We start from the raw sequence: 12811 nt of genomic DNA, 5'->3' as shown, positions 1-12811 counted from the left end.
AACTGCTACACTAAGCTTTTAATTTGCTTGCCTTTTGGTGGAATTTTCCATCTATGCTTGCCCCTTAAAATGACTCTTTGAGCAGCTGGTTTGGCTAATAAAAAAAAACCCCAAAGTGCTGTGGCTGTTAGCAGCTTTTCTGGAGAAAAGGAACATATGTGCTCTGATTAGGGGTTAAATGCAAATTCTCCCTAGGTGAATTAAGGCCTGATTCCAAATGAAACCTAAAAAATAAAGCTTGCAACATGTAGTTTAATAATTTATGGAGTCAGACTTGACTTTTGGTCAAATGTCTTTGTTACTTAAATAGCTTTGCTGCCAACTAAATATATCAGTGCTGCAGAGAAGACCTAGATGACGTTTTTGGGGTGGGTTTGATGCCAAAATGCCAACCCTAGATGATATTTTGGAGAATGTTGGAGAATTTGACAGGTTCCAGAAGCAAACCTTCTTTGTCCTGTGTTTGCTTTCTGCTGCCTTCACCCCGGTGTACGTGGGTGTCGTCTTCTTTGGGTTCATCCCTGAGCATCGCTGCTTCAGCCCTGGGGTGGCTGAGCTGAGCCAGCGGTGTGGCTGGAGCCTGGAGGAGCAGCTGAATCACACGGTTCCTGAGTGGGGCAGCCACGGGGCTGGTTTCAGCAGCCGCTGCAGGAGGTATGAAGTGGAATGGAACGTAACGAGCATCAGCTGCACGGACCCCCTCAGCAGCCTCATGGGCAACCGGAGCACCGTCCCCCTCGGTCCCTGCCGGGATGGCTGGGTCTACGACTCCCAAGGGACCTCTCTTGTGACCGAGGTAAAAACAAGCACCCCCCTTCCCTTGCCTCCTCAGTTACAGAGAAGCCGAGGGATGTGGGAGAGGGTTGGTGTAGCCTAGGCTGTGTTAAAATGACACCTGCTTACCTGGATGAGGCGATCCTCTTGCTGCAAACTTGCGCAGGGTGCTTTGCAAGCTCTCTTCCCTCTGTCCTTGCTCTGAAGCATTGCCTTGGCTGATCAGGAGGCTTATATCTCCAGCTGGGGAGCGAAGCATATTCCAGCAAATAAATCCCTAGGTAGATAAAGTCCAGTTCTGAATGAAACTCCCATCACATGAGAGGTCCGATTGGTGGAGGTGTGTAAACAGCGCCGTGAGGGATCAGCAGCTTGCAGCACTACAAATAAAACCGGCCGATCCCCAAGTGGGTGTGTGGCACAGACCTTCCAATCTTCCTGGGATCTGCACCTAGATGTGAAGGTCTTGATTTCTTTTTTTTTTTTTTTTTTTAATGAAGAGTGTCTTTTAAAATTTGTTTCAAATATAATTGAATGACTATGGGTGGGGGAAAAGTAATAATCTCCTACAATTAAACAGATTAATTCAGGAATAAGTTGCAGAAAATCCAATGGTTCTGTGTTCTCAGATGATGTGTGAATAAACTGAAAATGGCATTTAAGCTACTTAGCGTACTTCAGAGTTTTGGGTGCTTTAACTTCAAAAACAAATCAGTATCTGGTATGACAAACTTGATTTTGCCATAGAAAGTTCCACCAAATTTTTAGAGATTTGGTATTTCTAGAAATTTGGGATTCTTTCCCCCATATATCTAGTACAAGCACAGCAGCAGGTAAATCCTATGCTCTAGCAACTTCAGCATTTATAGTTTTGCAAGAGGTTAGAGCTAGATTTTAGGCAGCATACTGTAAATGTACTTCTTTCAGCAAAATATGGACTGTGTGATATTAAAGTGAGGAAGTGAGACACCTCTATAGAGGGTGACCCAGGGGTTCTACAAAGCAGCAGTGGAGCCGGCATACCTCGCTGCAAAAGGCTTACGCACATGCTGTGGTCCAGATGCCCCCACCACGATCTCTTGAGGTTGTGGGAACCTGAAAACTTGCAGTCTGTGTGGATTCGTGCAGTCACGCTTTCCCATCAGTCATCTTCGCTTTTCTTCTGAGGGGGATGCACAGCCAGGCCCGCGGGCCGCTTCCTTCACAGGATAACCATCACATGCCTCTGCGTGCATTTTGGCAATATGTTTTTCTCCTGGGTTTGACTGTTAGCGTGAAGGCCCTCAGGCTCTGTTGTGTTGTTCCTTGCTCTGGCTGCTAAGCAAGGGAAAGAATCACACAGGGTAAAGCATGTTACTTCACTCGAAGGAAAAATTTACACATGAAAGAATATCCTCATGGGAAGTCCCACAGAGCATCAGGAGGAACATCTGGTTTTATGTCGATTAAAGATGCATAGCTTTAAATAAAACCAGCTACCAGTAGGATGGGAAGAGACTCTCAGTCATGTTAGGACAGCTTTTTGAAATAATTTATTCTCCAGTAGCTTTTACATATATCTACTTAAGTAAGGTAAGACAACTAAGGCCAGATGGCAAATATATATGTGTATGCATGTGGTATAAAGCTTGGCCCTGGATACAAAATACCTGTTCTCCAGGCATATTAGGCTGTAGGACAATTTAGTTGAGCAAAAGGCCAGAGCAGAGAGAAAATGCTGTAACCTCAGGGACAGATGTAGGTATGTCCTCCCACCAGCCCTCCTTTGGGGAGCTGGTGCTCCACAGGAAGCAGGACGAGGCAAGCTTCTGCAAGCTGCTAGGATACCTTTAGTGAAGGCATCTCCCTTAGTCCTGAGAGGTCTGCAGGGACTACTGTGGCATATGAGGGTATGAGGCAACAAGAACTGCTTAGAAATATTCACCATCAGCCACAAAAAAAGCTGTTTGAAAAGTCCAGGGTGATCATCACATCCATGCTGATTTGATCAACAAAACCTAACAGAAATTAGGGTCCCAATCTTGACACGTAATAACTCAGTTATGTTATTTTCAGTAACAAGAGAGGAGACATGAATGGGAAATACCAGGAAACTGCTCAAGGGCTTGATCCTGTTTTTAATGTTGGACACTTAATTAAGCCAGTAGGGTTTTTGGGTGCTGATAAAATGGTCATTGACCCAGAAACAAATTTAAATCTTTATCTGAAGCAAAGGAAACTTGTGGATGTGAGCCAGCTCCTTGTTTCACTCTCTTGCTTCTAACTGTGGTTGCTCCTCTAGTTTAACCTGGTGTGTGAGGACTCCTGGAAGCTGGACCTCTTTCAGTCTTCTGTGAATGCTGGGTTTTTTATTGGCTCCATAAACATTGGCTACATAGCAGACAGGTATGTGTCAGCCAGGGCTGACAGTAAAACCCTCTGACCTCCTTTATCAGTGTTCAGCAGCTATGCTTAGAAAAGGGAGAGAAAGGTTGTGCAACTGCTACCATCTCTGGTTTTCTCAAAATAAGGTCAACCACCTGGATGTTCAGTCATGGCATGAGGAACGAGTACTCTGTCTCTTAGGTCATACCTGGTGGTTTGCACAAATCTTCCACTTGGCAAGTCCTGCAGAGCCTGAGAGGACTATTTTAGGACCATACACTCCAAACTCTTTGCCATGCCACACCAGAGCCCTGGGGGCGTTAACAGAAGCCAGGAAATGCTGGTTTGGAGCCCCCACGTGACCTGTCACACTCTGTGTGGCTGAACTTGGAAACATCTTGCTTCCTTTGGAGAAACTTTGAAGTAGTACATGCAGAGATTGCCAGACAGGTACAACAGCAGCTGCTGTGAGAAAGCAGAAATCCCTGTGTCCTGGCATCTTTAGCTCCCTGTTCAGAAATAGCAGAGACAGCCACCCTAGCCCAGGCGGCTGGGGTTAAAAAGCAAATGCCAGTATTTGAAGGCCCTTTTTTCCCTTTTTGCCCTCCTGCAGGCTCTGAGTTGCTCTGTGAAATCTGTGAAATGCAGCCCACTCACAACAAGATCCATCCATGTTAGATTTTTGGAGGTTAAGGTTGTGGTATATATACCTGTTATAAATCTGGTGCATGCAGAGATATCAGAATCATAATATTAACCAATACTTATTCTTCACTGCCATTATAAAAAAAACAGATTACTATAATACCTGTTCTGAAATTCAGAGGTAACAGTCACAGTCCAAATATGTGTAAATACAGGACTATTGTTCTTTAACTTGGGAAATGTTTCTTTTTCCTGAAAGTCTTTGTGGAATTGCAGAGCAATTCGCACAGTAATTTTTCAGGGAATAGAAAAGCAGATAAGTGAGCAATGGGCTAAGAATAAAAGTCAGTATGTATCTATCCCTTGTACAGCAAAGTTAGATTTTTTTCCCAACCAAAGATGCACAAAGCTCTTACTAGTTTAAAATGCCTTTGTTTTCATGACTAGTGCTTTCCTTTACACATGTTATCTTCCAATCCAGGTTTGGCCGTAAATTTTGCCTCTTAAACACAATTCTTGCAAATGTTGTTTGTGGAATCCTTCTGGTCTTCGTGCCCACCTACCTGTGGATAGTCATCCTCCGGTTCTTGCAAGGGCTGGTCAGCAAGGGCTGCTGGACCGCAGGCTACATCCTGGGTGAGTTCAGACCTTTTCCCAGGAACAAGACTGGCTGCAGAAGATGAAGAAAAAAAAACCTAACCAACCAAACAAACAAAAAAAGAACAAAAGACATTTTAAAAATGCCTTCCATGATGTTTTAGTAAGGAGTTTTCTCCCTCTGACTTCCCAGGACTTTTTCAAACACTGTCATTAGGGCGATGCAACAGTAGGCTTCAAATCTCAAGTGAGCAGTGACATATTAGGGCTGTTACCTCAAGATAGGCTTTCCTCTATGGTGCAGATCCCCTTTGCAGGTCTGAGCCCCCAGGCTCTTCTCACTCCTGCCAGGCACTGGCTGGGGAAGGCCATGGCCCCGGGGCAGACTGCAACCTCTCCAGCCCCATCACAGTTTGAGTAATGACAGAGGAGGCCATTAAAGAAGCAGGTAGAGGGTGGGGAAAATTGGAGGAATTTTTATGACACAAAGAGCATTAAAGAGCAAACAGAGTCTTTACAGCCTAAAAATAAATGAAGAACAGCATGTACTGGCTGAGAAAAAGACAAGCTGTTTGGGTATCTGTGCACTTGTCTGAGCGGAGGCCAACCCAGGGATTGCAAAGATATTTGAGCCAGACTGTGCTGATGCCTCTCCCAGCACCTTGCACTGATTGCGTCTGGTGGTGAAGCACGGCTGCATGGCAGCAGTGTTGGGGCCAGCTCAGGACCACTTTCTGGTTCATGATAGAGCTTCCTGGGACTTCTCTGACTTCTCCGATGTGGAGTTCAGGCTCTTGTCAAAAATACCCGACACCAAGCAATCACCGAAGCAGCAAATAAAATATGTTAAAAGTTGCCCAATAGAAGCCTTTTCTGGATTAGAATGTCAGGTGGCTCTATCAAATAGCTCTGAGCGATCCAGTTCACTGTGATAGTGGAAAAAATGTAAATGACAACACTCTAAACTTCTAAGAAGTCTGTTAGCAGGGACATCTTGCTAATGTAGTTATCCAGATGTCTGGTATAAATAAAACAAAAGCATCTAGCCCACAGTCCAGACCATCTTCTGCCAAGACATGATTGTTCCTTTCTGTGCATATTCTAGATGCTTGCTGGGCCTCTTAAATCTTTTCCTGGCACAAAAGAAATCTTCATCACCTCTTCTGGGGAACTTTATGCTATTTTAGAGCATAAAATCCCTATCAGGACAATGACTTGCCCTATCCTGATATTTTCCCTCAGTTATACTTTGTTACTTCTGGAGTCTCCTTGAAACTCTCTCATGAGAGAGAAGTCACCCAGAATCAGCCCCAAAGCCCCTTTAAACTTGTATCCTCTCCCTGAGGATGGCCAATACTGAATGCCCAGAGAAGCGTACAAGGACAGAGCAACCTTGTTGTCATGCTCTCCTGGGACACTTGTCTACCCTTCAGCTGCTTTTCACTCAGTCCTACTGAGCCTGGGGAGATGTGTTTGTCTCTATGCATTGTTTGGCCAAGCAGTATTAGCTAATCTGTGACTCCAAAACACAGCACTTCCATCAGTTGCTAAGTAATTGTTTTCCATTATTTTTCTAATTGGTTTGTTTTCTTGAAATCACACAACCAGATGCAAAATTTTGAGTGTACTTGTGCCTGTCTGCTTGAATAGTTTTAGCTCTGTATCAACAGGACTTAACCTGTGATGTGTAGTTGCAAAGTGCCGATGAGTCGTGAGCCCTCCTGACCAGGAAGCCATGTGCCATCCTGTGGTACAAGCATTTCTTATATACTTAGAGTGAGATGCAGGCTGAAAGGCTGCACTTAGAAAACAAAATATGATGTTTTGTTATTGGGTTGGAGATGTTATGTAGGTCAGCATCAGATTTTACAACAAAATCTGTCTGTGCACTTTCAGGAATGTTTGATTTACTGGGAGATTTCCACGACAGATGACAATACTGGCTGCCTTAGGCCAGTGTAACAGCAGGAGCAGTGTTTTCTCCTCTGCTGAGAGTTTGGATGACAAAAAAGCAAACCTTCCTTTATAAGCACCAGGGGATTTTGTCTGGAGGCTTTATGCCAGGTAGTCCAGGATTACCAAGATGGTTTCTTCAGAGTGTTAACACAGAATTGGTCTTCCAGCATCCCCACGGAGCAAGTTACTGCTGCACTGAGTGGTCATGGCTGAGCTGTCATTCACCTGTCTCTGTGCATGTTTGCAGTGACGGAAGTCGTCGGTCCGAAGTACCGGAGGATGGTGGGCATCCTCTACCAGACGGCCTTCTCAGTTGGGCTCCTGGTCTTTGATGCCATCGCTTATGCCATCCCTCACTGGCGGTGGCTGCAGCTCACCGTCACCCTGCCGAGCTGCTTCTTCCTGCTCTACTACTGGTAAATGGGCTTTCGTTGTACCTCTGACCAACACCCCAAAAAACAGCTGCTTCTGCCTCCCAGGGCTTGATACCGAGGGAGATTTGGCACTGCTTTTCAGTTGTGTGTGCTTCAGTGCAAAGAAGAGGTACACAGCAAAAACGAGTAGGAAAAAGGATCCCTCAGCAACGGGCACTTCATTGCGTCCTAGTCCGTGTACCACACCTGACTTCTGTTTAAAAGAAAGACCACTTTGGGGGAGAGTGGTTTAATATCATATATTATCTTCATTAAGGATTTCATAAAGGAAAAGAAATGCCTTGACATAATTTAGTGGATTGTACATTGAAAAGATGGTTCTTGAGAGATTGTTGAATGCTAACATAACCATAACAGGTTGTTTACATGTTCTTTTAAGGAAAAAAGTTGAAGATTTTTGTGGTCCAACTAAAAGAAGGCATGTGGGTTCACCTTTATTTTGGATTATCTCTTCTCTTTTTGATTGACAGTTTTCAGTTTGAGTGCTTTGGTTTAAGAATTTGTTTGAATGGGTTGAGAGGTTAGTAATAGTAGAAAGAGATTCATGGTCTTTCTTTTCCCATTTTTGTGAATTGGTTAACTATTTCTGCTTGTTTACTTCTTCTTAACCTGTGATGGCACAACTGGAAAATTACTCCCTAAGAGGAGCATGTTTGTGGAAAACAGGCTGAAAAATGGTAGCGTTACTTTTGCGCAACGACCTTCCTTGATTTTTCTTCAGTAAACTAATTTCTCACTAAAGCCACTACCGCAACTGCTCCTCTTCCCATTTCAGCAGCAGAATATACCACTTCTCCCAGTTGGAGGGGAGGTTAAGGGAGGGTGGGGGTGGCACATGAAAAAAAACAAACAAAGAAAAATCCCACCTGCCTCTATTCAGACAAAGCCCTCTCTCCACAGTCTCCATACATGAGAGCACTATGTGAGCTTTATGTTTTGGTATATAATAATATCCACTTGCATTGTAGGTGCCTCCCAGAGTCTCCCAGGTGGCTGATCTCTCAAGGAAAAAATGTCAAAGCTATGAAAATTGTCAGTGATATAGCTAAAAAAAATCGGAAAAAGATGCCTTCCCATTCTGAGGTAAGCTCAGAGTTTGTTCATTCATGTAAGCAAGCATCATGATAGTCCCTTCCATCAGTTCCTCCCAGTAGAAACTTACTGTACACTGTACTTTGTACTGGCTCTTCTGCAGGATATTAAATTTGAAGAGGAAGATGGTGGAAAGCAGAGTCCTTCACTCATTGACCTTGTCAAGACACCACAGATGAGGAAAAACACACTCATTTTGATGTACAACTGGTAAGAAGGAAACGCTGGAGAGCTGTTTTTGAAGCTCTGATTAAGAGGGCTCCAGCAGGACACAGACCTCGGTCCTCTGGCTAACTAATGAAGCTGTGATGCTTTTCTCTGCCCAGGTTCACTAGCTCTGTCCTCTACCAGGGGCTCATCATGCACATGGGACTAGCCGCTGGGAACATGTACCTGGATTTCCTCTATTCTGCACTTGTTGAGTTCCCAGCTGCCTTGATCATCATCGTTACCATCGACCGCATTGGGCGGCGCTACCCCTGGGCTGCAGCAAACCTGGTGGCTGGGGCTGCCTGCCTTGTCACAGCCCTGATCCCAGAGGGTGAGTGACCTGCATGAGGCCATGTGGTGGCTTCCCACCCTGGCATTGCCCCCTGGGAACAGCACCCACCTCTTCCTCCCTTTTCTGGAGGTCCAGCCCCAAAGGTCCACAAACCCACTCCTGCTGTCGGGTGCTGCCTCCCTGACTTTTAGCAGCGCTTCTTGTGTTGCAGAAGTGGAATGAGGTTGATTTGTAGCACTACTAATAATAAATCTCAAAGCACCTTGATCCCTGTGCCACAGCTCTTGTGGTGCTGGCTGCTCCCATTCCCTCATTCATACAGGTGAAACAAGGTCCCTTAAAAACATCAATGGGTATGGGATCAGAGGTCCTTCCTAAAATAACACTGGTGTTTTAACCGACTCCTGCTAAGTCACTGGGATACTTTTAAGTGTGTTGAATGCGTTTTATCTGCAGACATACATTGGCTAAAAGTGATTGCTGCTTGCATCGGGAGAATGGGAATCACAATGGCTTTTGAAATGGTTTGCTTTGTAAACACTGAACTGTATCCAACATACATCAGGTAGGTGCATCCTCCTTCCCATTGGCATTTGGCTTGGAAACAAATAATTGAGGCCAATGTGTATGTTATGTTTTATGCTAAACTAAGTTATCCTCAAATGCTTTGGAAGTACACAGGTACTGCAGAACGTACAGTAGGTGGAGTATAAGTAAAATGTTTTAAAAAGTAGAGTTATGAAGATGACAAATGTACCTTAAGGCAGATCAAAACTCATGTGACTGAAATAAAGGGAAAAGTGGAGGCAACGAGGGTGGATGAGGGTTCTGAAGTCCCATGTAGTGCTTGGATTTGTATCTTGTTTGAATCAAAATAACTGTTAAATGGATCTGTCTAGAGTAGAGTCTGCTATGGAGAACGTGTGTTATTCAAGCCCTTCACCTTGGATTTTTTCACTATTTGTAAGTAGGCTGCAGGGTGAATAGCTCAGAAGTGGATATCTGCGCTGCAGAAATCTGAAGCCTGGGAATTAATTTTTCAAAATTTCCTTTTTCTACCCAGTGACTGTAGGCCATTGCCTGCAGAGAAGATGGCTGCTCTGACCAGCTGAATCTTACTCCTCCTTTCTTCATTGGAGAGACACTGTATGAAGCTACACAACATATGAAATCATGAGACTCTATTAATCTTATTTGTCTCTCCACAATGAATACAGTGGAGATTTAAATTTTATTAATGGTTTATAGCAAACAGAAGGATCGTCTGCCACCCCTTGCACTAGGTCACCTACGATATACTGAAACTAATGTTTTTATACTTTTATTTTATCTGGAGACTTCCCTCAGACACTTCGGGCCCAATTCTCCTCTATCTTTAACCTTGGGAATTTGCCTACAAGTGTGAAAATACAGATATACCCTCCTGTTCCTATTTGCTAATTTCTTTATTCTTGCAACACTTAGGTCTAAGTAACTTCTGAATGTGCCCACCAATGGAAAACTAGGGCTTTGCAAACTCTTTTGACATTTTGTGGTCTGCTGAGCTGCATGTCCTGTGCAAGGGTCAGACCTGTGATCAGTGCCCTTCCATCTGCAGTACTGTGATGCTAACGTGACCCCTTTGCTGTTTAACCAGGAACCTTGGGGTGATGGTCTGCTCCTCCTTGTGCGATGTTGGTGGAGTCATTGTCCCATTCATTGTCTACAGACTGGTGGAAGTCTGGCACGATCTACCGCTGATAGTCTTTGGTAAGTGTCTCCTTATCTCCTTGCTGGCTGCTCCTGGGGTGCAGCAGCAGGGCCCAAGTTTCAAAGGGATGGAAAAGCAGCTAAGACCATTGCCCCAAATCCATCAGGTGCCGCCTCCCATCTACAAAAGCCATAACATTAAGTTTATAACAACCTGGAGCTTGTTTATGCATTCCTGTCTTTTCCCTTATTATTGTTCCTTGCATTTTAGAGGAAGGTAGAGGTGAATACAGGTTCAACAGATGGGAAAGAGCTGAGAAATGTTCTAATGTTTTGATGAAATTAATATTTTGATGAATTCAAATCTGATCAATTACTGCTCTTCTGTGAAGTATAGTGTCTCAGACCTAAAGCCAAACCCTAGAATTTCACATAATTGCCTATTTAATGGAGTACAAGCATGGCTGTTACACTTCAGCTTTTCTGACAGTCTGTTAACTGGCTGTGCTCCAGCTATTTGGAAAGAGTTTGGTAAATAAATGCAAGATGAGTGTTTGCAGACTAGTGACCTGAACTCTCAGGTCAGGGTCTGCAAAACTTTTCTGAATCGTTAAATCAGCACACTATTTATAGAAAAATATCTTGAATGGCAATATGCAGTTTTTTACAGACAGCATGTTTAGGATGGCACTTGGTAGATTTAAAATATAGACACCAAATATGTACAAAGTGGATAAAAGAAATTATCAGGGGAGAAGATAGTGACATCGTGCAGGAGATAATACATTGTGTATATGTTTTCTAAATCTTGTTACGTAAATAGCAGAAAAAATGAGTCTGTTTCCTGGCATACACTCAGACTAGAAAGGATTCTTTCCTCTTTACTGTTGTCTATCCTGCCTGAGATGCCCTAGTTCAGTGCATAACTTGCAACTGAACTTGGCTCATTGCTGTCTCCACATGGCTGCCACATCCTCCAGAGGTGGCACGCTGGTTTTGCATATAGAACCTTGATGCACACATCTTGGATGAACAACAAAATAAAATGCCATTTATGAGTCTTTTGTGCGAGGCAGTAGAAAGTCATGTATACGTGGGAAATCGGTATATGCCAACGAGTTCTTTGTGCATCTGTTTAATTTGAAGCTGTTCTTGGTTTGATTGCGGGTGGATTGGTGTTGCTTCTACCTGAAACTAAAGGAAGAGTTTTGCCTGAGACTGTTGAAGACGTTGAAAACTTTCACGGGTGAGTCAGGATGATGAACTCTTGGCAGCTTTCACTTGAAATTGTGCAAAATCCCTGCCCAAAGCTCTTGGGGAAGCCCAGGGGTTGCTTGGCTGCCTCCTATGCTTCCAAGAAGTTGCTAGTTAATTCCCAGACTCTAGCTGGAGAGATTTTCTTTTTACCACTTTACCTAGGCATCTGAAAACAAGCAGCATAGGCCTTTATCAGCCTGTGAATAGCTGCACTAGTCTCTCAAACCTGCTGCAACACTATTGTAAATGTTGTTTGTGCTTAAAGAACCTAACTGAGCTTATGGAACAGAAAAAGGGCATGCCAGACAGCAGCTACTTGTGCAGTGAGTGAAACACTGGTATCTACTGAGGAGCCAGAGGAAGTCTAGAGGTTTTGAGGGTTAGCTGCTCATTTTCTCTGGGGAAGAGGCAGGGCAAGTGAAGAACTTGAAGTCAGGTGCTCACTGAACACCTCCATTCCTGGTTTGCTGCTCATACCTTATTATTCTTGCAGGCAAAGTGCTCCAAAGGCCAAAAAGATCTACCTCCATGTCCAAACATCAGAAGTAGCACATGATTGAAGAATGCATAACTCTTTCTGGGTAGCCTGCTTTAAGTTGCTAGCATGGAAAGGCAAATTGGAATAAATACTCTCTTCTGTCTTGCCCCCTTTTTGTCTGTCTATCCTTTATTTACAATGTTTGGGGGTTTCTAAGGGGACTGTCCGTATTACTGCATAGCTGCTTCCTGCTCTGTACGATACAGTATAAATATGTTTCAGAGCTGGGAACTTTTTGTACCACCTGTGTGGGCCTCAACATGGGGGCAGATCTTACCTTGGGGATGATGGGGTCCATCCCAACAGAACTTTATGAGCCTTCACGAAGTCTTACTTTGTTGTTTTATGAAGGGGCAGCATAGTATAAAAGAGGTTTATTTCTGTTACGGAGCCGAGATGACTACTAACCTCAAACAGTTGTAGTATTGTTGTAGACTTGCAACAGATTTGCACAAACTTCTTTTTGTTTTGCTAGCCTTTACATGTTATGGTGTTCATGTAAGTCAATTTGCCTGTACAGTAGCTCACATTGGGGATATTACTGCTATCTTCAAACTCACAAAAATGGGCATGTGGCAACTCCAGAGCGTGAAAGGGGGTGCATGAGAGACTCATAGTCCTTCATAGGCCTTGCTCAGTTTTCAATGTGTAATCACTACATTTTCTTGCCTTAATATCATTTTCATAGTGATGAAGATCACTAATCTATAATATTTTTTGAACAAGACTGTTTTCCTAAGCCTCTATAACATTATAAATGTGTGCATGCAGAGACATGCAGAATTGTATTAAAATTACTATGTTGAGGCTCCAGTCAGGGTGGGAAAAGCATTGTAGCTGCCAAGGGACTGAAAGCCCACCTCATTCCTGCTCCACTGGAGGCTTAGGATGGGGCCTGGGCCAGGACAAAGCTGTATCTCTACATGTTTGGAGGGGCAGCCCTGCAGGGTAATCCCTTAGGAG

The 12811-nt window shown here is 43.9% G+C and overlaps 1 protein-coding gene across 1 annotated transcript; it reads left to right on the top strand.

The window, feature by feature from the left end:
• The first annotated feature begins 303 nt into the window (after window positions 1–303).
• On the top strand, window positions 304–11956 carry LOC104045368 (solute carrier family 22 member 2). Its single transcript, XM_064446956.1, has 11 exons — window positions 304–796; window positions 3056–3159; window positions 4265–4419; window positions 6584–6752; window positions 7739–7853; window positions 7966–8072; window positions 8189–8403; window positions 8821–8929; window positions 10001–10113; window positions 11200–11299; window positions 11804–11956. The coding sequence occupies exons 1-11, from the start codon at window positions 386–388 to the stop codon at window positions 11868–11870; spliced, it is 1665 nt and encodes a 554-aa protein (XP_064303026.1). The 5' UTR covers window positions 304–385; the 3' UTR covers window positions 11871–11956.
• Window positions 11957–12811: the final 855 nt, after the last annotated feature.

This window comes from Phalacrocorax carbo, chromosome 3 (assembly GCF_963921805.1).
Source record: "Phalacrocorax carbo chromosome 3, bPhaCar2.1, whole genome shotgun sequence".
In the NCBI taxonomy this organism is placed as follows: Eukaryota; Metazoa; Chordata; class Aves; order Suliformes; family Phalacrocoracidae; genus Phalacrocorax; species Phalacrocorax carbo.
The sequence above is the reverse complement of the archived record's forward strand: the minus strand, read 5'-3'. Positions and strand labels throughout refer to the sequence as shown.

Bases quoted from the DNA above. Each gene is read 5' to 3' on its own strand.
- LOC104045368 (XM_064446956.1), top strand. From the start codon at position 386: ATGCCAACCCTAGATGATATTTTGGAGAATGTTGGAGAATTTGACAGG. The intron at 797-3,055 runs GTAAAAACAAGC...TTGCTCCTCTAG, and splicing joins GGACCTCTCTTGTGACCGAG to TTTAACCTGGTGTGTGAGGA. The intron at 4,420-6,583 runs GTGAGTTCAGAC...GCATGTTTGCAG, and splicing joins GACCGCAGGCTACATCCTGG to TGACGGAAGTCGTCGGTCCG.